The sequence below is a fragment of the Mugil cephalus genome, chromosome 23, assembly GCF_022458985.1.
Source record: "Mugil cephalus isolate CIBA_MC_2020 chromosome 23, CIBA_Mcephalus_1.1, whole genome shotgun sequence".
Classification (NCBI taxonomy): domain Eukaryota; kingdom Metazoa; phylum Chordata; class Actinopteri; order Mugiliformes; family Mugilidae; genus Mugil; species Mugil cephalus.
In genome coordinates this window covers 2,247,790-2,273,324 of record NC_061792.1, presented here as the reverse complement: position 1 = coordinate 2,273,324, position 25,535 = coordinate 2,247,790, and the positions used below count along the sequence as shown (strand labels likewise).

The 25,535-nt window shown below is 41.1% G+C and overlaps 1 protein-coding gene across 2 annotated transcripts in view; it reads left to right on the top strand.

The window, feature by feature from the left end:
* Positions 1–23,524, top strand: part of prkx (protein kinase X-linked) — a 38,030-nt gene extending 14,506 nt beyond the window's left edge. For both annotated transcript variants that reach the window (XM_047576700.1, XM_047576699.1), the window contains 5 exons: positions 4,616–4,735; positions 11,624–11,719; positions 14,806–14,863; positions 19,060–19,137; positions 20,011–23,524. In XM_047576700.1, coding sequence (XP_047432656.1) covers positions 4,616–4,735; positions 11,624–11,719; positions 14,806–14,863; positions 19,060–19,137; positions 20,011–20,136 — 478 coding nt within the window. In that variant the 3' untranslated portion in view covers positions 20,137–23,524. The remainder of the gene's footprint in view (positions 1–4,615; positions 4,736–11,623; positions 11,720–14,805; positions 14,864–19,059; positions 19,138–20,010) is intronic.
* The last annotated feature ends 2,011 nt before the right edge of the window (positions 23,525–25,535 follow it).

The window sequence follows — 25,535 nt, the reverse complement described above, 5'->3', positions numbered from 1 at the left end:
TGATAGTGGGAGTCTTTACAGAGTGGTAGTGTTAGGGGTAACCCAAAGGCTGTATTGTAAGTTGATGCTAGCTTAAAGTTTTGACATAGCTTTGACATAACACTAGTCACATCTGTTTTTGAGCAAGATAACACGTGGATCTGATGGCTCAAGTTTTTACTTCAACGCAGCGTTTTACGCCTCCTTCCACTGCCTCTTATTTGCATTTGTCAAAATTGCTTTCATTACGGGAACGGCAACCAAAATAACAATGTCCGACTTATCGAAATAAAAATTTGGATTGACTATGAAGGCCAGGCCTGATTGCTTCGCAGAATTCACAGCGTAGCTGGCAAGTTCTTCTTTGCATGGCACGACAAGTCCAGTCCACTACACACAAGTCCCTGCAATACCTCTTTGATAAATTTCTGCATTTCTACCTCATAATCTGTGGCTTTAATGAGTCTGGTGAACTCCTACCTTCCTAAAGCACAGGCAGGCTTCACCTCGACGGCAGTAATCATGAAATATATGGTGCAGTCAACATCCTGCATGACTTCCACTGTTATTTGTGGGGCTTTTATTATCATGGAATTAATTATTTTTAATTACGTGTCTCCTGTTGTATTTTTTTATGCTCCTGATGCCTGCTCACATGCCCCGGGGGTCACTGGTAGAGAAGTGCCAGTGTATTTTTAGAGCTTAGGCAGCTTCGGCTTTTTTGATGCCCACGGTTAGTTTCCATCTTGCATCACCAGTCCCAGGATTTTGGAAGACATTTAACCTAAAGCATTCAGCCAGGGTTTCTGTTTTGGGTGCATATTCCCCCAAATCCATCTCCCCAACATTTGTTCCTGCTTTCCTGAAGATCTTCCAAGCAACCAAAGCAGTCCTGTAGGACCTAGGTGGTCTCCTCAGGTCTTTTTTAGTGACCACTTTTTCTCAGTTGGTTTCATTGCCTTCATTATGGGGCAATGTAAAACGACATGCGTGATGAGGAAGTGACTAGAGCCAGAGTCTTGTTTACTCGGCTCAGGATGGTGGCACACCAGTAAAAACCCGATATAGCGTTCCACCAGGTTGACGAGGTCAAATCAGTTCCGAAGTTCGAAATGGTGAAACCCACGCGCTTCAGTGAATGAGGTGTTTCTGTCCCTTTTCTGAGCTGCAGTGGCTCCACGTGATTGACAGTTGTGGAGAGCTTGTGGTGTTCGATGCTTATTTGATTGTCAGTATATAGTGATTGACAACATAGCTGTCATTCTACTCTCTATATCTGAGTTCATTCGCTGCCTTCCAGGCTGCGGGTTGAAGGCTATCTTTAACCTGTGTTCACATTGTAAAAAAAAACTTGATTAAATCAGAAAGAAACTTACATAAGACTTGCCATCACAGAGTGGTTGGCATGGCAACTTGTAGCCACGGTGACGTCACATTCCTTTTCTATTCACCTTTTTCCTGATTTCTGAATGTTTCCCATGATTCATAGCGGAGGATGGTTTTGCTCTTCCGGCTCTACATTTCCATGGTTTCAGGAGCTGCCATTATGGCAGTAAACGCCGGCACTATTACATCACGTCACCAGGAGTTTGCCTTCACTAAGTTAGTTTAGCCAGTCAGAAAGACGCACTACTGGGGCAAATGCTGATCTTTCTTTCTTGTCACACTGCTAACCTTTCATCCACAATTTTCTAACAACGGGTTTCTGGTCCCTGCGCATTAGGGGTCATATGAAAAAGAACAAAAACGGATATGCTATACACGCTAAGCTATAACATTATTAACACCTGCCTAATATTACGTTGTTTCAAATTAAGACCCAATGGATTCTCTTACGTCTCAAAAACTTTCCTGTTTGAAGAGACATGGCAGTTGTAGTAATTTAAATTCGGATGAAAGCTCTGTGAAGTGTTTACTTAGTTTGGCCAATTACCTGGTGACATGATTCACTTTTTAAACAGCCGCTAAAAGCATTTAATCAGCTAGGGCAATTTCCGCAAGTGGTTTGAGTACGGTGTCCTTGAAAAGCTCACATTTTCCTCCGGGGGAGTGGGGGGGTCGCTCTGAAAGGCTCATGGCAGCGCTGTGGAGGCATCAGGGTGACCTCGGCAGAATTGAAAAGATTCACAGTTGGGAGAGAAAACGGGTTTATCGCCGCGCAGCCGTCGGAACGCCACCGCCGCTGCGCCGACCCCGGCTGACATGTAAACATAATGGAGTAAGATTACATTTTCTCTCAGATGGGAGAGCAAAACAGATGGGGAGTAGATACGTCTCTGATGTGTGTGTGACCCACTTATATAAATGGATGGCAGCAGAATTGCCTGGGATAGGAAGACAACTGCCTCATTGCCACTAGCTTTCTTCCCATCCGTGCTCAGGACATGATGGAGCACCGTGGCAGCCGCAGATTCTCCCGGTGCGCCCACAGTGTCCCCTGCTGGCAGACAGCGCTCATCAGCCCATTCAAACACAAGGTCCCGTATGATGACTCGCAGCCCTGTGAAGAGCAACGACACGTGTCTTATTCCCACCGTGGGCGCGCCTCCACCCATCCCGCACCCCACGTTTTTATTCCCATCAGCAGCCGCCTCCGCCTCCTCCTCATCCTCCGCCGGGGCCGACATCATTTCCATACAAATTACCGTCTCCATGGCAACTGGCCGAAAGAGGTCATTACCCAGGTGATATCAGTGACAGACGATGAAAGGCTGGCGCTCGGCCAAGTGCTCTTCATCAGAGGACAAGTGGCTTTCACAGAGAACGCTGTGTGTTTGTTACACATGCTCAGAGTGTCAATCAACCGCTGCGTGAGACACAAGAACACAGGGCTCAAAGCAAATAATCTGCCTCAGGCTTCCTGTTGTTGTTCATCCCTGACGTACTGTTCAGGACACGTACGATCCTCGTCCCCGTTTCACCGTCTTCCTCGACCGCCGCAGATCTATTACTACCGTTTTCTACGCTGAGGGTCACATATCCTCGTAGTACTATAGGAGATGATACAGTCGTGTCAGATGGCACGAACAGATCACTTTACCTGGGGGGGTTGCTTTCGCCATGCAACTGGATTCTCTCCGTTTGTACGCGGTATAGAAAAACAATCAGTCAGACAATACTTATCCATAACTCCCAAAGAGCAGGAGGCGCATATTTTTACAGAGACAGAATTAAAGTGGGCAACAACGGCGGCCTAGGACAGCATTGGGCAAAATGTTTAGGTCCAGTTAGAGAAAAAAATCTTGAACCATAACATGTAGCCGAGGAGTTCTATCAATATCTGCATATAATCAATAAATGAAATCAAATAAATTCACATTTTGACAATATTTATTGTCACGTAACATAGAACTGAACATGCATTATATGTATGACTGCAGATGTGCATGGTGTTCTCCCACTGGCTAAACAAAACTGAGCAGCATTTTAAAATAAGAGAAAATAAATAAAATGTGAAAACTTGAATTGTTCGAATAAGGAAAAGTGAGGAAAAGCTTGAATTTCCCTCTTTCTGTTTTACATCTTGACTCAACAATCTCAACCAATTTTACAGACAATAAATCTCAACACATCTTGACAACTGAAAACAGGCCTTTTTCTCTCTCTTTGTTTTCGCTGTCTCTTCATGTCTAACTTGCCTCTTAACTCTCATCCGTCTGTAGGGTTGCAACGTTTACCACCTGGTAACTCAGCCTACCGCCAAGTGTTATCACCTGGGATGCCTTGACTCTGTTGTAATTGGTGTGTGGTGCGTTTCCTAAATCCACCAAACCACTACGGAAGGCCCCGCAGGGTTAAAATAAATAAAGCACCTTGTCGGGTTTTAAATCATAACCTTCTGTTTTGGGTGTAGGTGTAGGTGGGAGGGCTTCATAGTACGCCTTTTAGTGACCTGTGCCCTAGAAGATGAGGCAAGCCAGTTATTAATCTTTCTTGAACTCCCTCCTTTAACACTTTTTCTTTTTTTTCTTCAATGATTTCCCCACATTTATTCATCTTCAGTCAACAAAATACTTGATAGGATTTTGCTCAGAGTAGTGCAAATACCTTCAAATGTGCACTTCTAGTCACAAGCTTGGAAACACCTTCTCATAATGTGTGTCCACACTTTTGAAAGGTAGTGTAAACCTAATAGGTAAATGGTTCAATTAAATAAAAGTAAATACTCTTGACTAACTACTGGATCAATAACAAATCTCAATATTCATTAATACACAGGACAAGATGTTACAATCCCTTTGTGCCATGATCTGAGGCAAAGCTCATTTAGAAGCCCAGTCCAACTGAAAAACCGACCAGCAGTCAGCTACTAACGAGCCTAGCCTGGCCAGTAGCAGCAGGTAATAGAGGTGATGGGACATGCGACTACACTTGAACCAACACCTCTCCCTTCTGCTAAGATCAGAATATAGTTTAATTCCTGTAGTAATTGATAATTATGAAAAAAAAGGTACAGTACATCACGTAAAAATGTTTGGGAAACCCTGGGCTAAGGATTCGTATTCTTGACAAATCAAGAATACGAATCCTCTAGTAAACTGCTCGGACGAGTCCCTCCGAATAAATGATAGTAGTTGGAACAATCAGTTGAAGGTTGGACCCCTTTTGACATCCTCTGCCTCCTCTGTCTAATTAGGACCTGGACGCTGTGCGGCACCCCTGAGTACCTGGCTCCCGAAGTCATCCAAAGCAAAGGTCACGGCCGAGCGGTGGACTGGTGGGCCCTGGGCATCCTCGTCTTTGAAATGCTGGCTGGGTAAGTGGCAGTGTACAGCGCAACACCTTTTCCTCCCTCTATAAACCCCATGGGGGTACTCTCCTCCACCGGAGGGTAAAGCATTAGTGAGCAAACATTGTCCTTTTGTTGCAAGAGTTCATCTCAGGTATGGTTTTCATGTGAAATCCTTGAATCCGCCGAATCAGAGAAATAATTATGAAAGGAATTTTTAATGCTACGCCAAAAAAAAAAAAAAAAAAAAAAAAACCTCTGTGAAGTCTTGCTCATGGAACCCTCATCCACGTGACTGGAATGAACTTGACGATGATCTCCCAAAACAATCGAACGGACACAAAAACACCTGCACAATAGTGATGCAATCCAACACAACATCCCTGCAATACAAAGCGAGAGCACTGGAAGAGCCTCCTGTGAACGGAGGCTCTTCCAGTGCTTGGGAGGAATTATCCAAGTAATCTTTGTTATTGTTTCAGTGCGGGAGGAAATCTATTCATTGTGCGTTCATCGGACGCCGCAAAGCTGCCACAAATTAATCTGCGAATGGGAATCATCGCAACAGACGAAAGAACAATGACGCTGATCCCTTTTGGATGCCACTTTGGTTTATTCTAATGCTCTCTGCCATCCACCATGAATAATAATGTCTTTGGCATTCTGGGAGAACAGGCCTGAAGGTTGAGATTATTGACTTGAAAATTGATTGAGATTTAGTTTCTGGGGCACACCAGGTGACATTCATTAATCCAGCAGTTAATTAATTGCACCCATGGAATAGCATTGCCCTGTCTATATATTGTCTGGTATTCGGTCAGCATTTAATAGCTTTATTTTTTTATTTATTTATTTATTTTTAGTATGCAAGCTAAAAGTAAAGCTTTCAATTAATCAGCCCCACCCACCCCCCACCCCAAGACTGTTTCCAGTAATGATCAAACACTTTAAGCACTAACTATAAAGAATGACCCTTTCAAACCAGTGCCACGTTTTGTTTTTTTTTTTTAACTTTTTTAATGCATCAATGAAGTTTATACAAAGTGCACTGAAGGGAAGAAAAACTAAAACAAATCAATATTTAGTACTCGCACAGTTTTTCAAGACCTTTGGCAAGCTCTCCAAGATACTTGCCACAGTTATTCTGCAGATTTAGACTGCCTCAAGGTCTACTGTCTCTATATTTAAACCCAAAATGAATGGTAAATATAATCTTATATTTATATAGCACCTTTCTACCGATTGGTACTCAAAGCACTTTACGGTCATATGACACACGACCTAGACTTAGAATTTCTTCATAATAAGTGTCCACCCCAATTTATTTTATGTTTATTTTTTTTATTAAAAGCGTTTACTATTACATGTCATCATGTCCTGTTTATATAATAACGATTTAATAGATTTGATTGAATCTGAAAGTAGCATAATTTAGAATAATAACCATATTTAATCATTGCAGAATCGGCAAACATGCTGCTGTAATACCAGTCACTGAAATCACAGCTCAGATTTGAAATGAAACACACTGAGTGTACAATAACAAGTAGCACCTGTACAAAAATAAAACATTTTAAAATATTAGTATTTTTCTATATTTTGGGTCATTTTCAGAAAAGTCATAAAATTTCAGGTTAAAAATATGACGCTTGCCGTCAAATGTCGAAATGGGTCAAATTTGACCTGAACTGTACATAATATTTAGGCTTCTGTGTTAATTTGACGCCGTAGCTACGACGCAGACTGGAATTTGTGATTGGTTTGCGTATTGCCGCTTGAGTATTTTTTGTTTCGGATCAATAAAGATGGAACGCATCGAAATTTCTGTGAAAGTTTCGGTTTCCATTGTTGAAAGAGAATCAGGAAGTAGAAACAAAAATTATCCAGACTGGCATTTGGGTGGTGTTTTTAAAGAGTGAGCCAGACTGACACTTGCACATACGTAGATTACGTATCCGTATGGTTTAATAAAGAAAATCCAGCTGCTAGCAACCCAAATAATGAAAACAACATCATATATTAGTTTGATCCATTACAGTCTCACTGTTTCAAGTATTGGCTCACACTCAGAACTGCTCTTATACTTATTGTGTGAATTCTGTTCATTGTAAAGGGTCTTATTGACCAATAAAGTTCCATTTACCGTGATAAGATAGGTTTGGTTTAACCTTATTGCTATGACTCATGAATATGGAACACCTTCCCCCAATCCTGTTGAAAGGTCACCTGTTAGTAAGTCTGGCCTACCTACTGCCCGCTCTCTCCAGTCATTTTCTTTATACCTTGCGAGGAAAAGTTACGTGGCTTTGAATTTGTGGAAGGAATGTGACTTTTTTCCCGGTATTCATCAGGGCAGGATTTGAAGTGTTGCAGGCCTGGCAGGAACTGGATGCTGTGCTGCCCTCAGCACATCAGCAGACGCGTTCAAGGAGAGGCAAAGACAAAGAGCTCTCTTCATCTAGCAGGATCGCGTAGCCGTCAGAGGTCTCAATCCAAGAATGTAGCGGCTACATCTGAACAGGTAGCTGGAAAAGTTAGCAGTGTCAGATCATCTTTCCCTTGGGTGGAGCACAAGTTAAGAAAAAAAAAAAAAACTGTTGGAGGGTCAGGGCCCCCAAGGAAGAAGCCAAGAGAATAAAAAGCATGGTTTTTCCCTCCATAATCCCACCTTCAAGGCCAGATTTCTGGTTTTAATGGAAACCAATCATCCTGTGTGTGTATATGCAGCTGTACATGTGGCTGTGTATATGAAGTCTGACTCCATATTTATCTTTATCCTGACCCTCCAGGCAAAGACCTGCTTCAGTTTGTAGAAAAGCCATAGCAAGATATAGTAGTTCAGCCAGCTCTGCATGCCTAGGAGTTGGATTCAGGGTTACTTTAATATTAATTATTAAAATAAGTTGCTCTTATAAGAAATTTTGACATTTAATCACATTGACTGAATCTCTACACTGACTGTATAAAAATGAAACTGACCTCGTCCTCAGATCCCAAGACAATTGTCACTGTCTGCGTCAGTGTCATCATGGTGGTTAGAGATGGAGTTCCTTTAGCGCAAATACAGAGTAGCCTTTCATGCACCGTGTCGTGTTTCCCATACAATGTTCATACCATGGCAGCCCGCCATAGTGTCATAACGAATTCGAAATAATTTTGCACATCTCATACATTGTTTGTGTTTGTCTTATTGCCCGGAAACCACACTAGTCCTTCACCTGCTCTGTATTGAATTTAAGCTAACGAAGAAAGCAGCACACACAGCTCACGTAGCATGTGAAAGTATTTGTGTTCACTAATAAAAATCAATGTTACCGCCACTTATTACAACTCAATCTTAGTGCTCTTGATTTTTTAGAGCGTAGAGCTTTAGAATTATATTGAGAAAGCTGGTCAAAACCCACTGGAAGTGACTCCAGAACTAGCTTAACAAAATGCATGTTCTTATTCCACAGTATGTGTAGACATTTCACATATTTAGGTGGAACACCATCATAATTAATTTAGTTTGTTTTAAGACAGTTTGACAAAAAAACAGCCGGGTCTTGTGAGAGCTTTTGGGAAACCCTGCAGTGCCTTTAGCTTAAAGTTTAAAGTTCTTTTGACTACTGTTTGCCTGCTACCTGCAGTGCCTTTCAATATAAATCACACTAAGGCTGGACAGTATACCAGGTTTTTAAGATATGGGATGTAAGTATATTGTTTGTATTAATGTAGTTTATGTTGCTCTTAAACATTTCACAGAGAGCCGTAAAGTTGCCTATTTCTTTATTTAAATGGGTATGAAAAGCAGTCTGTTAATGAAAGTGTCTACTTACATTTGTGGCCTGGACTCGGAAATGTTTGTAAAAGCATATCAACATATCTATTGTATGTCGCCTCTCAACTAAAAAAATACTGATATTTGGCCCACATTTTCCTGCCTTAGTTCAGACTTTGACGAAACACATACAACATAGCAGTTCTGGAACAGTCAAAGATTTAGGGGAATAGAATGTTTTAGACCAATGGCAATGAGATCAACCAGTGTCTGTGTGTGCCAGTGTATTATCTGTTTTTATTATAGAGTTTATTTGCTATTTGCACAGGTACATTACAGTACAAGTAAATTTGAATTGGTGAGTGTTTCAAGTTTACTTAAATTTAAAGGGATAAAAAAATAATGCTTCAAATAAAGCAGGGATAGACAATAAAAAGAAATACAAGCATACTAAACAATCATACCCCTGAGCACTTTGTGTTGTGTTTTTATTCTGGCAACTATTACTTTTATTGTCTGTTCTGTTCTTGTAAGGGCAATGTGTGTTAACACTGGGGATGCTTGCTGCACTCTATTTGAAGCTGAACACAGTGATTTCCCTTTTGGATAAATAGTGCTATATCTTTATAGTTTTGTTAATGTCTATTGTTTTTACTAGGTGCTAATACAGGTGGTATTACTTTTGTGCTTGTGTCCATCGGAGGGCTATATCTCTTCATCTCTGCCATTGGGCATTGCAGCAGTACTGTTCTCCATTTTAGCAGCAGTCCATGTGAAAGACGCCCAACTGCTGGTAGACTGGAGAACCTGGAAACCCTGACACAAACTAGCCTGGCCATTTTGTCAAACTTGACATCAATGCCTACATTGAGGAGGACGTCATCATGCAGTCTGTCCATAACTCTCAGAATAATGGCCACATGGAGGAGGATTTACCCTCAAAGGGTCACCCTAGATTTTTCACCAAATGGCGCCATCTAGAAACCAACCAAGATATCAAACCACAAGAGGTTCTGCAGCACCCTGTCATTGTGTCCAGCGTCCTTCAGAGCTTCTGAAAACACAGACATATTGGACGCTGAGTATGAGGACGGTGACGTTAGTCTGCAGCCTTTCTGCTGGCAGATTACAGAACCAGGAAACACTGAGCCTAGAGTCCAAGTTCAACAACATCAGAGGAGAACACAGAAGACGTCACCATCCAGGATAATGGCTACTTGGAGAAGGATTTCCTCTGGAAGAGAGGCTCTAGGTTTTTCAAAGGCATCAAACTCTTGATGTTATGCAGCCGGCATAGGAACACCAGCCCCACCTGAAACAACATCAATTAGATATATCCACCAAATGCTCTTTATTAGACATAAGGGCGTGTGTGGCTCAGGTAGTGGCTTGTTCAGTAATCGTAGGGTTGGTGAATCAATCCACAGCTCCTCCACATGCTGTGTGTTTGTGTTTCCGTGTCATCAGGTATACCTAATGCATGAAGGTATGAATAGAACAAATAAAAAAATGAAAACAAAATAAAAACTCGATTGTGCATCAGGATTATTTTGATGAGCCTCATAAACTTCAACAAATTATTAATTTGTAGCTTCAGTTACAAAAAGAAGAAGGAAAAAAAAACATTTCCAAACCAGTTGTTAATTCTTCTCCAGCATCAAATACAGTATATACAGAAACAAAGTAAAGCTATTAAGCTGTGTGTGTTGGCAGGCACACTTCGGTTCGTAGCCAGCGGCTAAGTAACTTATTTCCTTTCAGTGAGAGGGGCGAGGAATCTTAGACAGGGTTTAGCTAGGGCTGGAGGACATATCGACTTTTAAGATAGAGTTTGTGGCACTTCAAATGTTCAGCTTTGCCAAAATTCTCTGAAATTTGTTTCCAGTCTCCATTGTTGAAAGTGAAGCAGGAAGTGGAAACGAATATTTACCCAAATGGCAAAAAACAGCGCCTGCTTACGTTAACCAGACTGATGAGTGCACAAGTATAAATGCCTCGTACCAGCGCCAAAGTCCCGCAGTACTCTGAAACAGCCTTAACTGAAGACTAAAATACTGTATGACAAACTAGTAGAGGATCCACTTTGCATTTCCCTATCCTCCATTCCCTATGCAAGCAATTCAATACTACTATGAAGGTAAACTGTTGTAGTCCATGTCTTTTTTTGTTTAATAGCTGTCAATTAGTAAGCACTGAGCTGACTTCAGTCAATGAATTTACTGTGAATTGGCCTTAAAAATATGGTATTGTGTATGTATTTGTCATTTAATGACATTTCTGATGGCAAAAGGTGAAATGGGTTTGTTGTGTATTGGACATTGGAGGCTGGTATTTTGGTTCGTAGATAAATGTTCACCCTCAGGGTGTCAGATGAGGGTTTTCATATCACATTCCCAAATGCCTTCGGATATCTAGATAAACATCAAGTCGGAGGTAATATATCCCCATTCTGCCTCTTCACTGTGTGAGTGGATTCTATTTTTTGTGTCCGTGTCTGCTCCGAAACCATCAGTGAAAGTCGCAAAATGTTAATGTCTTGTCATCCTCCCCACATCTTGCTGTACTGACCCAGATTCTTCAGCTATGACAGCATCGGTTTGGGGAAAAAACACACTCACACTCGTTCAAATGGAGTCTGCGGTGCACAGCCAGCTCCCAGATGCGCCCATCCCACCGTCTCCAGACCGGAGCTTTTCACTGGGAACGCAAGCGGCGTGTGACAAACTGGTGCAATTATGTGCCTGTCTGCTCCATGCGTAATGCGTTTAGAAGCTGGTCCCATTATGTAATTTGTGGGTAATGACTTGTCCAGGCCAGAGCCGAGAGGAGAACTGGGAAAGTATTCAGCAGTGTGTAGCAGCAGAAGGCCTGTGGGTGGTAGAAACGCACACAAAATCATCATAATCTGTGCAGAACAAAACGTTATCATAGCCATCAACCACTCCCCCCGTTCTAAATGGTGAATTTTCCACATGTTCGCTCTTCTGTGTTTCAAATAAGTGTGTGTGAGCTCTTACCTGTGTTACCTGTTCATTGCATCATGCCGTTTTTTTTTTTATCCAGTGCCACATTGTAACAGTGTGATCAGCTTCAGAAGGAGCAGGCTGGAGATGACGTTTCGTTCTTTTCTTATTTTATTTCATTTTTTTCTGCAGGTATCCACCGTTCTTTGATGACAATCCGTTTGGGATCTACCAGAAGATCCTCGCCGGAAAACTGGAGTTCCCACGTCATCTGGATTTCTATGTCAAGTAAGCACTGAACATTAGTGCCAAATTCACATATGCAATCTGACAATCCTACTGTATGCATCTTCAGAATGCTTGAACTATTTCTTTGGCCACATTGGAAATGCTTTCAAGTAAAGTCTATGGGCCTGTTCCGACCTAGCATTAAGATCCGATCTAGGGTATTCGATCACGTAAAAGACAGGTGTGGACACCCCCAGGACGCAATGAGATCGGATTTGAGATCCGGTCTCTGACCAAATTAAAAATTGGTCTGGGTAGCATGTCGTCGCATATGTGAACATTCTTGCATGTGGCAAGGATTTCCACCTTGAATTGGTTGTTTTTTTTGCCGAAATTTTTAGACAAATTTTGCCTAAAGCTTCAGTCGCCATTGTTGAAAGTGAAGCAGGAAGTAGAAACAAAAATGAATCTGACTGGCAAAAAAGACATTGCCGCCTAGCGTTTGGGTGGCGTTATTACAGAGTGAGCCAGACTAACGAGTGCACAAGTAGGAATAACTCGCACCGGTGTAGGCTACGTACGTAGGTTACAGTTTCAAGGCGCCGCAGTACCCTAAAAGAGCGATTGAGTCTGGAAGAAGTTGAGTCAGGTTATTCAGTGCGTTTACATGCACATGAAAAAAACAAATTATTGCCTTAATCGGACTATAACAGGAGAACTTAAGTGCATGTTAACACGTTACTACGATTAAAATCGGAGTTCTCATTGTCCGATTGAGACACCCAGATAATGCGATTGGAATCAGAGTTTTCAATCGGATAATGTGTGTGCGCATGCTGCACCACCCACATCCAGGAAAGCCAGTCGCAGAAGAAGAAGAAGAAGAAGAGAAATGGAGCCGCCTGAGGGATAGCGCGGCTCTTACCTGAACCAGAAGTAGCGCGAACATTACGTACAAGATTAAAAAATCGCCACCTAGTGTGGAAGAGGAGAACAGTTATTCGATTTTCTTGCGCTGCATGTAAACTGGGACAAGGACTGTAGTGAGAAAGTTGAATTTTGAGCATAGCTTAAGCTCTGCATGTAAACGCACTGATTGACATTGCAGCTCCATGTGACTCCACTCTCGAATTGTACTGCACAGACACCCGCTGCAAACTCACAATGGCCCCACCTTATCCCTGCCTGCGATACTAGCGTCAGTTTGGCTAATGCTAGGAAATGGGGACGTGTTGTCTGTAGTGTAGGGATCCATTAATGACAGCAGTTGATGATGATCCCCAGAGGTTTATTTGCATATAGAGCGCAAAACTGAGATCGGATCTGGAGACGCATATTAATGCCAGGTCTGAACACACATACCTAAAGCTGGTCAGATATGATCACATAGCCTGATCAAATCTTAATGCAAGGTCTCAATAGGCCCCATGTCCTCAGTGTCCACACTTTTATCTGAAACCTTGACACAGCCCCTCACCAGTAACTATCAACACCGCACCCAACCATTCAAATGACCATATAAGTGTAACACTTCAAACAATTGGGGGCATTTTGGAACAAGGATGGCGTATCCAAGTGCAGCAGCATACCTTTAACACAGGGTCAGAGCTCCCTGGAGCTAAAGAGGGGGGTTTAAGGTGGGCCCGCAGTCACTAATGACACAGCCCACTGATTTGTACTGGGTCCCCCACCGCTCACACCACCCATTACGCTACCTTGAGGGTGGAGGAATGTGCAAGATTACAGGCTCGGTGCACTCTCAAGTGTGTGTGCATGCGTGTGTGAGTTTTCACACTCATTCACTCAGTCTTGACACGGTGACCCCGGAGAGACCAGGCACACACTGCTTCCCTTGATAATTCAGCAAACTCACAACGTCCCACTGTTGAGCCATCAATCTTACAGCCAGCAGAGAGAGGGATTTGTAATATTTCAACCATTTCTATCATCCGTACACAGTTACATAACATCCATCAAGCAGTGAAAGGTCTTTCAGAGAGCTTCAGGCAACACCCGCAGCTAATACTTTTCAGAAGAAATTAGCTAGAGCAGACCTACCGCAGTAGCTGACGTGCATATCATCAGAAATGTAACTATGTGCCACAGTGACACAGAATGTAAGAGCTGTGATTGGTCCGCTTTTGGATTAATAAAGAACAGATATGGTTAACTGAGGAGGTTTGGAGATACATTTGTATGACTCAAAGCGATTGAAGGTTACACGGAAATTTCGGACGAATTTCACTGAAAGTTTCGGTTGGTGTTGTTTTAAGTGAACCAGGAAGTAGAAACAAAAATGACTGGCAAAAAAGACACTGCGGCAACTAGCATTTGGGTGGCGTTTTTACAGAGCAAGCACATACGTATAAATGTCTGGGCGTTGGATACGTACGTAGGTTATGGTGTCAAGGTCCTGCAGTACCCTAAAAGCACCTTCAGATGTAGCAGCTTGAGCTGACAGTCCAACAGACTGTGTCCTAGAGTGACCCCAGCGGTAAAAATCAGTCATAAAATCAACCAGCAGTCAAGGGCCTGTTATGAACATGTGGACCTGAACGCAGCCACTCTGCTCTTCCACAGTCGTCTTCTGTTGACGGTGTACTGACGAGAGTCTGGTTTTGGTTCTCTGTGGGGCCCCGGGAAGAATGTGTCAAACAGTGGTCAACAGTTATCAGAAAGAATATCACAGATGTTTAAAAACTACAATCAAGAAATTTGTCTCTTTCCGCTGACAAAAATATTTACGCCATATGCTCATGTTTATACCCTCCAAGAGGTCCTGTGTCCTTTCTTAGCCAACCCCCGTCACCTCTTACAGGCTCCTTCTGGTATTGATGCATTTGTCATTTTGTCTGCTGGGAGGTCTTTGTGGCAGTTTTCCGTGTGTGTGTGTGTGTGTGTGTGTGTGTGTGTGTGTGTGTGTGTGTGAGAGAGAGAGAGAGAGAGAGAGAGAGAGAGAGAGAGAGAGAGAGAGAGAGAGAGAGAGAGAGAGAGAGAGAGGAGAGAGAGAGAGAGAGGAGAGAGAGAGAGAGAGAGAGAGAGAGAGAGAGAGAGAGAGAGAGAGAGAGAGAGAGAGAGAGAGAACACTTTTCAGTAATGTATTGTGCACCTGTAAACTCACTTGTTTCCTTTTTTCCTCCCCCCAGAGACCTCATCAAGAAATTTTTGGTCATTGACCGAGCCAGACGGCTAGGCAACATGAAGGTGAGTTAGTTAGACTTCCCGTCTCCTCGAACCACATGGCCGCACACAATATTTCATGCCTTCAGTAGGGAGGTTGACATCAGCGGTCTGAGGACCATGAGGTCTTGCAGTGTGACTGGATCCAGACATAAATGAAGACAGTTATACAGAAAGCTTTTTTGGACTTTTAAGGGTTTTCACTTAGTGTGTTGAGTAATAATACTTAAGTCAGCAAAACCGTGAAGGAGCACATGTGGAATTAATGTAGTAAATAAAACGATAATCAGCAAACCAGAATGTGTTTTATATTTTAGATTCCACAAAGTTGTAGTAGTACTCCGCAGACTTCAGCTCCAAACTTGCAAGATTGCACCACCCATATCCCCGGAAACTAGCCCCAGTTCGGCCAATGCTAGGTCGTCAGGACGCGTAGTCCGTATTTATATACAGTCTATTGTTTGACACCATTAGTTGTGTTGTGCAGGGGTAGGGTTGGTTCTCTACAGTGTATAGTCGTGTTTGACTGCTTATCCACAGTATGGCAGGAACCACTCAACTAAGTAAAGAGAGACAGTCCGTCAGTCTTTTAATCTGTACAATTTTGTTGCCTTTGAATCTATCCTCCTTAAAAAGGTTTAAAGTTTGAAAAGCATGTTCTTTCAACAGGTTTTTACTGTTACTACACATGTGCAGGTTTTACAACACCAACTTCCTTTGCAGTTCAATCCAGAGTGCCATTACACTGGCATTTGAAGAAATGCCATGCTAATTCACATTATGGATGTGAATGCAAGGAGAAAACCTTTAGGTTCACTTGGACTTAATGTGCAAAATCCATCTGCCTTCTGGTGCTTCTGCCTCTTCAAGAATAAGGATAACTCTACACGCAGCTTTTAGCCTTGGGCTTTGCTCTTACGGGATATAAACCACCACAACTCTGCAACTTAAAAGATATTCAGCAGAGGAAGACAAAACTCTGCACAAATCCAGAGAAACATTCCCTCTTGGTTCTCAGAACACTGACCATGGCTCGCTCTCAAACCTCTTTCCCTACTAATAAATCTATTCTTGTGGCCAGTCAGCCTCTTGAATTGAATATCAGTAACCATTCATACTGCTTTATGCTTCCCCCGACCAATTATTTGTCTGCAGATGTCTATAAAGTAAGGATTCCTTGATCCAGGCTTAAGAGTACCTAAGGTTAGACAGGTAATAAGGACTTCAAATAAATTGCTTAATAGAATTGAGCAACAAGTTTAGTATCAATCATTTCTCCCCTTAGCCATTTGACCTCACATTGACTGCAACAACTCCAGCCTCTGCATTCTGTGCAAGGCTCCTCTGCAAAGTTATAAACAATTTGTCAGGAGTGAATAAATCTCTCTGACACCCTCTGTGAAGTTTGCCGCCTGTTTAAGACAAGGGAATTAACAAACAAATGAAATGTGCACCATTTGCAGCCATACTGGAGATTATAAACGCAAAAGAAAGTGTGGAATTTTTTTTATTTTCCTAATGATCTCTTGGAAGAACAACATAACGGAAAATCGATGCTTTCATAATTTATCGGGAGCGTGACGTTTCATCACTCATCAGTGGCAGCTGTGGAGATTAAAACAGGAGGGCTGCAGCGTTTCAGTTGACAATAACGAAAGGAGCGGGAGACTGAGAGCTGCTGCTCTCAATGAAACAAATAGGTCTCTGAGCTCAGTGATTAACTCCACGTAATCCCAGACAAGATGATATCGACTTGCGGGTGCTAGTATTTCCCCGCAGAGAAGTCGCATCACTCATTAGCGCAACACAGATATTGACGTACAGAAGGTGAACAGTGCCAGCAGTACAATAATGGTTAGAATCAATTCAACGTTTACATTTATTTATTTATTTTTTTCATTTTTAACTTTTGTAACTTGGCTTATGTTTACAATAATACATAATCTAGTTTACAGTCATTTATGGGTAAAGAAGCCATGTTTCTAAATGTTTCTATGAAGCAGTGAATTAGGTGTGGTGGTTGACAAAGGAGCATTCCCATTCATGGTGTAATTCATATGCTATTGTTACAATGCGTTACAGTCTTTGAGATTAAAATTTGGCGTGACAAATTGGATTTCAGGCATTAGTCTGGATGCACAATTTCAGATTTTTGGTGGCCTCCATTGGGAACTGATTATGCGTTGACAAAGATCTGCTGGGGCAGTCAAATCATTCGGCTGTTGAAGCTAGGCCTTGCTTAGTTTATCAGTTGCATTTACATGTATGACTAGGCTTAGTTTATCAATTACTATGACTACATGTCAATGCAACTGATAAACTAAGCGAGGCCTTCCCTGAATAAGACGTAGGGTGGCAGGTCACAACGCTCAAAGACCACAATGCTGTTTTGCATTAGTGGAGCCACCACGTGTCCACTAATGCACCCTCATACCGACGCTGATGCCACCCTTTGATCTGTGCCACAGTGTATCTTAAATGAGCGTGGGTTCAAAGACTGCAGCTGCGTTTTTGTGTCTTGCTCTTTCTCTTCACCGTCTTTGTATGATAGATTTTTAACTTGCATTTGTGTGAGCACAATGCGACAAACTGTTCTGTTTTCTCAACCATGTGGAGATTTCCACTACGAGATCATGTCTGTTTTTAATACAGTTCAGCCTGAGGGCTTGAAGACTTTCAATACTGGTTTTTGGCCTTGTCTCTTGCGTTTACAGATTTCTTAGGATTTTTGTAATCACTTTTGTTGTGATGTTTTCAATTTTATACTGAGAAACATTCTTAAATTGTTGAACTATCTAACTCTTAAACTATTTGGCCACACAGTCTTTCACTGAGTAGTTCATCTCTCCCTTTCTTTACAAGTCAAAGCTCTTCTTTTTTTTTTTTTCTTTTTTTTGGCATTACCCAACTGTTACAGAACTGTTACATTTCACACAACATCAAAACGTTTTATCAGAATTGGTGTTCCGTAACAGTTCCATACAGCCACTCGCTGTTGCGATGTCTCAGTCTATTCGGTCACTTATGTGACGTTACCTCTCATAACTACAGGTTCAACATATCCTGATGTTCAACACATACATATCAAATCTCTGTTAGATATTCATTTCCTGACTATATGACCACTTTTAAGATCCGTCTGTCATTATCTAACTAACAGTCTTAGCTGCGGTTACTGACATGTTGTCCCTATTCATTTAAACTCAAATTATATATATATCGCTGATAAAGTAGTGGATAACTGACCATGATTACCTGGTTTTGAACTGAAAACTCTTTTCCCATCTTAGGTTTCATTAAAAGTTTGTTAGACCCACATCAGTTAAATGAAATCGCAGAGAAAGAGCAGGAACTATGAGATGTTGCGTATTAATGGGAGTTGAGCGTTGTATCTGGCCTATCAGTACTGCTGTACTATGGCTTGCTATTGGGACGGATTTAGAATTCATTTCCTATTTAATTTAGTGGAACCAAAAAAGCAATTAGGATTTGGTAATTTAACTCCCCTTGTAGTGATGCAGAGGTTAAATTAATTTATTAAATGAAATATGTTATTAGTTTTTCCATGTCTGACTTGATTAAGATTTGAATGCGTTGAAAATCTGTCTGTTTAATGTACAACAGAGAGTTTGTCCTGTTTACTTAGTTTATAGTGAAGCCACTGTCAGAAAGAGATGCATGTTATACATAGCCTCCAATTGATGAGTGCTGTCCTGGTATGGATATTATAGCAATTAAATATAAGCTTTCAGTCCATGCCATTCAAAACATTCTTAGCATTGCTAAGACTTTGAGTTCTCCAGCTAGCTTATTCAGTTCCAAGAACCTCCCATTGTGACGGTTCTTGGTTTGAACACCTGCCGTTCTGAGTTGACTTTGCTTTCGTTCTGTCATTCTAAGTTGGCTGTACTTGTGAATGGTTGTTTATCCTAGCCAATGATTGCCAAGATAGGCTCAAGCACCCTCTTGACTTTAGAGGATAAGCCATAACAGCTAAGGAGTGAATGAAATAATACTTACAGCCAAAACACAGAAACTGGATAGCCGCATCCATGTAAACACGCTCAGTGCCAACCTAACAGAAGTCATATTTTGTTCCAGAACTTCAAATCATATCATACCAACCATGTGTTATTCCAGCGAAAAGGGACTGATAGGTTTGTAAATATGTGGTTGCGTTGGATCTTTATAAAGCTTTGTCTTGGGTTTCTGTGTTTCAGAATGGAGCAGACGATGTGAAGAAGCACCGGTGGTTCAAGACAGTCGACTGGGAGGGAGTTCCTCTGAGAAAACTGAAGGTACGTTTTCCGAAATGTCTGTTTCTCTAAACAGTGAATAATTTATGATTACCAGTGAGTGGTTTGAATCTCTTGGGGAGACCTCTAAGACATGACTGGTTTAAAGCCAAGTCAACCCAGATGAAATCTATCAGTGTAGCTAAGTGAGCCACACTTGTGGAGCACAAGCAGTTACTCACTGTGAGGAATTTGCAAATTCTCTGAGTTTTCTAGCACAATATGGTAAAATGTCTTGTATTAACATGTCCTAGCTATTGACATGGTAGTTTACAGACACAATGACACGCTTACCCATCCCTTCTCACATTCACACTGGGATTAACTCTGAGTTGAAAGTCTTCCTTGAGGACACTTAGGCATGTGGTAACAGTCAGGGTCAAGGACAACCCACAGGTGCCCATGCTGTTGTAAAAGGCAACTGAGATACAATGACTGAGAGCTTTAAGAAAGGTTTGCCTTTAACTCTACTCCAAAGAAAACAATGTTACCCCTCGGCCATTGAAGGTGTCAAGTCTGCCGGTCATGGAACAACTTGATATGTAGCCCATAGCAGAGCTTACCAAGACCATTGACAGTTTGGCCTCAGCAGATGCCCCTGTAATTCATGGAATACCCCAAGGCGCTTGATCTGGTCAGCAGACAGTCTTTTTTAAGTGCCTCCCAAGCTTGGCTGGCAACCTAAAATTGCAGACATAATTGGAACCAGTCAGGGAAGAGCTGTTAGATCTCAGTGCTGTATTTCCACATCCACACAGCAACAGTTCCGCAGTCAGCTGTTTAGAATCACGCGAGTACATTTACTGTATACAAATTCTTTACAGTATTACCTTGACTTAACCTGAATTATAACTGTCTATTTCCCCATCTCCACAGCCTCCTATAGTTCCCAAAGTTACCCACGAGGGGGACACCTCCAACTTTGATGTTTACCCAGATGACGACTGGAAGAAAGACCCTCCCGTGCCTCCCAAGGACTTGGAGACCTTCAAGAACTTCTGAACTGTCCTGACCTACCCTAGCTTATTTATTGATTGATTGAGAAAATATGGCGAGATGAGACGCAGTATATTGTACAGCTACCATTACAGGTGTAACACTTATTTATCAAAGCGGATGGAGGGCAGTGTTTCATCTTTAATGACCACCTCTTAAAGTCCTAAACGTCATACGCTGTGACATGTATCAAACCACAGAGATTATTTGTTTTTTTTTTTATATTTTTTTTATTTATCTGACTTAAGTCAGATCTTTATTTTTTTTTAATTGTTCTTTTTTTCTCTGAACCTGTTTAACTCCCACAAAAAACGGAGAATAATCAGGTTTTTTGATACGGGCGTATTTTATATTTTCTCTCTTTTTAAGATGTTCACGTAGTCATATCGTGGCTATTTGAAAAACACGCGACAGGTAGCACTTGTTAAAAGGTGCCTTACATCACGGTGTGATGGGCATGATGTCTCACAGTTACACAAAGCTCACTTGAAATCATTGCTTCTTGCAGTGTGAAAGTGGTTAAAGACTGTTCATACATATTAGGTGCTATTGTAGCGAACAGGCTGCTGAACTCCTGTCATGTTCCATACTGTAAAGGCATCCTCCTCCAGCTCTGTTATTTCATCTTGCAACAAGTTTATACACAGCCAAGGACTTAGTTATTACCGCAGAGCCACACCTGGTCCACAGGTGAACTACAGACTTTCCCACGACACTTCACACATCATCATTATTGTTGCTGTCACACTTTTAATGTCAAGTCATGTGAGGTGAAACAAACGTAACCCATCACTATTGAACACTATATCACTACGTGTTATGGTTTACCAACATGTTATCCGTTAGCATTTTTTTTCCATTTTGCTAAGGATAAATTTGGGAATCCTGGAGATATTGGCCTTCAAAAACAAACTACATATAATGCGATTTTGTGCCTCAACCTTCATCATAATGTAAAATTATCTCATTACCAGGTGTTCACAGAGTGAATATCCCGTTTTGCCACAGGGCAAGTCTACACTTCCGTCCTCATCAGCGTCTTCGCAGGAGGTATTCAACCGTAATAATTAGTGCCAGGCGACACAAAGACTCAGTGTGATTAATTTGAACTTTTGTTTTTGCGCAGCGCGTTATCTCGGAGACAGCGGCGTGCGTGAGCCCAGACAGCAAGTAATGGAAAAATGACAGCTGATGACGATGAAATAAGGCAGAATAAAGGTCGGCGTACTCGTCCCAACGGGGAAAAATAAAAAACAACTGGCGTTATCTGCCTCATTTTTCAGTGGCATCCTGAATTATCACACAGGGCCCTGATGAAAGGAAATGACATATTGAACTGACTGTCAAACACAGACATCACACTGAACTACTGAAAAAGTGCGAACGTGCATTGTTTTTGCATGTGTGTATTGAATTTATATGTGTAGTGGTAACATTGGTCTAAACAACTTCTAAAATATATTGGACATTTTAAAATGTACCAGAGTTCTTGAATTTCTATTAAGAATCCAGAAGCTGCTCAACGACCTCTTCCAATCATTGAGTCAATGGGACATACTGATTAATAGTCTTTACATGTATTTGACAGTAGGGTTGTACTCTTTATAAATATGGACCTAAAATGACATAAACCATCCTTTACAAAAAAAAAAAATGTATTATAGTGTTTTAGTTTGGCCCAAGTCCCATCCACTAACATGGAGGGTATGGAGCTTATGGCCTATACTGCAGTCAGTCACCAGGGGGAGCTCTACTTGCTTTGGATTTCGAGCAGATGTTCGTCAACCATCTTTATGCTGTCTGTGGTAGTAAGAAAAAAGTAAACTGCGACATATTATCGTGAGAAAAAACAAACACAGGATTTAAAGTTAAAATTAATTAATTAATTTTAAATGATAGTGTTAGCCTAATGGCGTAATTGCCTAAGTCATATTTGAAAGTTTTTGGAAAATCTGGGAAAAAAAAAACAAACTAATTTTTAGCAAGCACATTGGTGGTTTTTTTTTATAACAATATCAGAAAACTTAAGCAATGAGTAAACCAAGCTTTATAAAAATTAAAACCAATGAGTTTTTTCTTTTTTTTTTTTTTCAGTTGTAATGTCTGTAGGTGTACGTTTCAGTCCATTGTGTTTAGTTTGAGTCTGCATGGACCTGACAACTGTGAACTGGCCTCGAGAGGATCCGTGACTCACACTGACCTGCACACAGTCGATATCTAATCAAATAATGAGCCTTACACTGCAGTGATAGAGAAACCGAACGAGGCCAAAGTATCACAAAGAGCGCATTGATGATGGTAGATGGTAGCTAGAACCTCTCTTACCAGAACCAACCCTTACAGTTGTGAAACAACTCATCTTCAAGCCGTCGCCATCAATCTATCCGACTCCCACTCTTGTATTGACGTATGTGTTATGTCATATCTCCTGTTAGCCCACTCATAGAAACACACTTGTCAAGGATGGCACCTTAGTTCCTTAGTAACAGCTTCCTGAAAGCATCTTTAAAAGACTGTTCTCTACATATTTTACTTTTTTTTTCTTCCTCTTCTTTGTTCATCTTCCTTGCCCAAAGCAGACACCTTCCGTACATTAACCACGATGCAACTCCTCCACCTGCAGTTCAGTCTGGGATTGGGACGTGTTATGCTGCTTATGTAGCCAGCGACTTTCTAGATAGCGGTACTTTGTGAATACAGCCTCAAAAACAATACGCTGAACTTCAGTATTAGGAATGTTAGATAACATAACGTAGCGTGGAATGTGGGAAACCCTGTGCTATGAACCTCTTAGGGATTTCTGGTATTCATTGTAGTGTATGAACAAAACTATAATATCTCTGTCGGCACAAAATACCAATACACACTGTATATTTATTGTTTTCAGAGACACTTAATCCACTATGTTACTTAATTCATCTACTGTTAATAGCCACGGTATACTACGTACAGGCATGCACAGACATTATTCTCATTATATACAGTACTACTGTATCTGTTATTTATAGCTTTTATATGTAACTGGCACACATCACGATGCTTAGAATATTCCACTCCACACTGTTTTTTTTTAAAGCTTTTATCTGCTAAGTAGGGGAACATGGTTTGTTGGTGCTATTCAATTTAGAGGAATTTTTTGTACTTTTTTTCCCCTTTACATCCTTTCCAGAATCACACTGGCAGATCCTTGACCTTTGCCTTGAAACTGTTTTGTTTTTTGTTGGTGCAATCATCCTGTTATTTTCTACCCACTACATAGCAATGCCTTTTCATATACACTAATGCCCTCAATACCTTTAGCTACGAAACTTCAAGCAATGGTGTAATATGTTTGTATGAAGACGACGGCGTCTTTGGAAATGTTTGAAAAACTGGAAAAGAAACGTTCTCTTTTCTTCTTTTGTCCTGCCTGGTTCTTTCTTTTCCTGTCCTCTTTCTCACTCTCTTCCTTGCTCACTCAGTCACTTGCTTGTTCCACATCCACTCCAAAATGCTTTTGAAGGTTTTATCGCCCACGTGTAGTTGAGAAAAGCTTTTATATTAACAAAATGAAAACACTGCCATTTGAAAAAATGATGTTTGAAGCTATTCAAGTTAATTTTGTGGGTACACACACATATATATGTGTGTGTGTGTGTGTGTGTGTGTGTGTGTGTGTGTGTGTGTGTGTGTGTGTGTGTGTGTGTATTCGACAAAATGCCACAGCTCAGCAGGGAACCCATTTAATATAGGGTGAAGCTGATGATGTGCATTTTATATCTGCATAAATATGACATTACATGGTGAGAAACTTAATTTGCCTCTCATCAATTTGGTAGTTAGTCTTATTGTATAGCTTTTGTCCTACACGTAACTCATATTGTTAGCTGGACCAGCAGCATTGTGCAATCCATGTCACTGTTAATATTTTTGTTAGCAGGGCATGGTGGCTGCGAAAAAATTTGTTTGCACAGTTAACCAGGGATAACATTAACACTGCATACACTGTTAATAAAAATGGATGACAGAACAGATCCTCAAATGTGAAGCCAAAGCAAGTAGAGCTCCCCCGGTGGTTAGCTGCAGTATAGGCCATAAGCCACACCCCCTCCATGTTAGTGAATGGGACTCTGGCTAAACTAAACCACTAAAATGCACTTAAAATTATTTTTGGATTAGCAAATATCTGTTATATCAGGCTACGCGTCACATAGCGGTTGGCATGGCAACTGGTAGTCATCGTGATGTCGCATCCAGTTTCTAAAGCATCATATACCTAACAAAAGCTAAATTTAGCAGAAAAATGTGCACATGAACACATCGCAATTATATTAAGTACCCAAAATGACAGAAACCATCCTTGATAAAAAAATAAATAAATAAAACATCTGACATGTTTTTTAGTGTCTAGTTCCTGAACACTGACATAGAAGAGGTGGAGCTTCTGAGCTTTACTGCAACTGCCACCAGGGGGAGCCCTACTTGCTTTGGCTTCACTTTTGAAAAGGTGTTCAGCCTTCCATTATTTACAGTCTATAGCCAAAACACAGTTGCATTTCATGTAAGTGTAACTTGCATACAAAGCTTCCCACTAAGGACACACTGCAACGAAGCTATGGTGACAAAGTAATTTCCCTCGTGGATCATTAAAGACTGTCTAAGTCTAATCGCTAATAAAATAAAATATGAAGTAAGCCGAGGTATGACACATATATATTATAAAAATAAAATATTTGCAGCATAACTAAGGGATTGTTCATCAAAAAGGAAAGTCATAAGCCTGACCTTAAAAGTAGAGACGGTGCCCGCCTCTCAAAACCAAACCAGGAGTTGGTCCCACTCTTCTTTTTGAACCACAAGTAGACCAAATAGTTTATATTATATGGTACTATGAGGTCTTTCAGGTATGACAGAGCTAGGCCTTTAAGGGCCTTGTATGTAAGGAAGATGATTTAAAATTCTGTTCTAGATTTTAAAGGGAGCCAGTGAAGAGAAACTAGAGTAATATGACCTCTCTTGCTCATTCCTGTCAGTGCTCTTGCTACGGCATTTTGAATCAATTGGAGGCTTTTAAAAAGCTATTTGGACAGCCTCACGATAATGAATTATAGTCATCCAGCAGAATGAACCAGTTAATATAAAATATAGACAATTATTATTATTACAACTTTGATTTGTTACAGTAAGTTGACAAATGATCTGAAAACACAATTGAGAAAACTTATGAATGATTGCACATTTTCTAAACATTCTGAGACCATGGGCGTAGTGTTCTCGGTACTAAAGTGGAGTACTTTTATTTATAGTGGCCATTAGTGTTTTTTGGCAGTCTCTATCTGCCCCATTGTTGAGAAGCCAGTCATAAAAGCAGTGTCCTCTAGCTCGGATCAGCGAATCACTTAAACTTTAGGATGAACCGGTCAGAT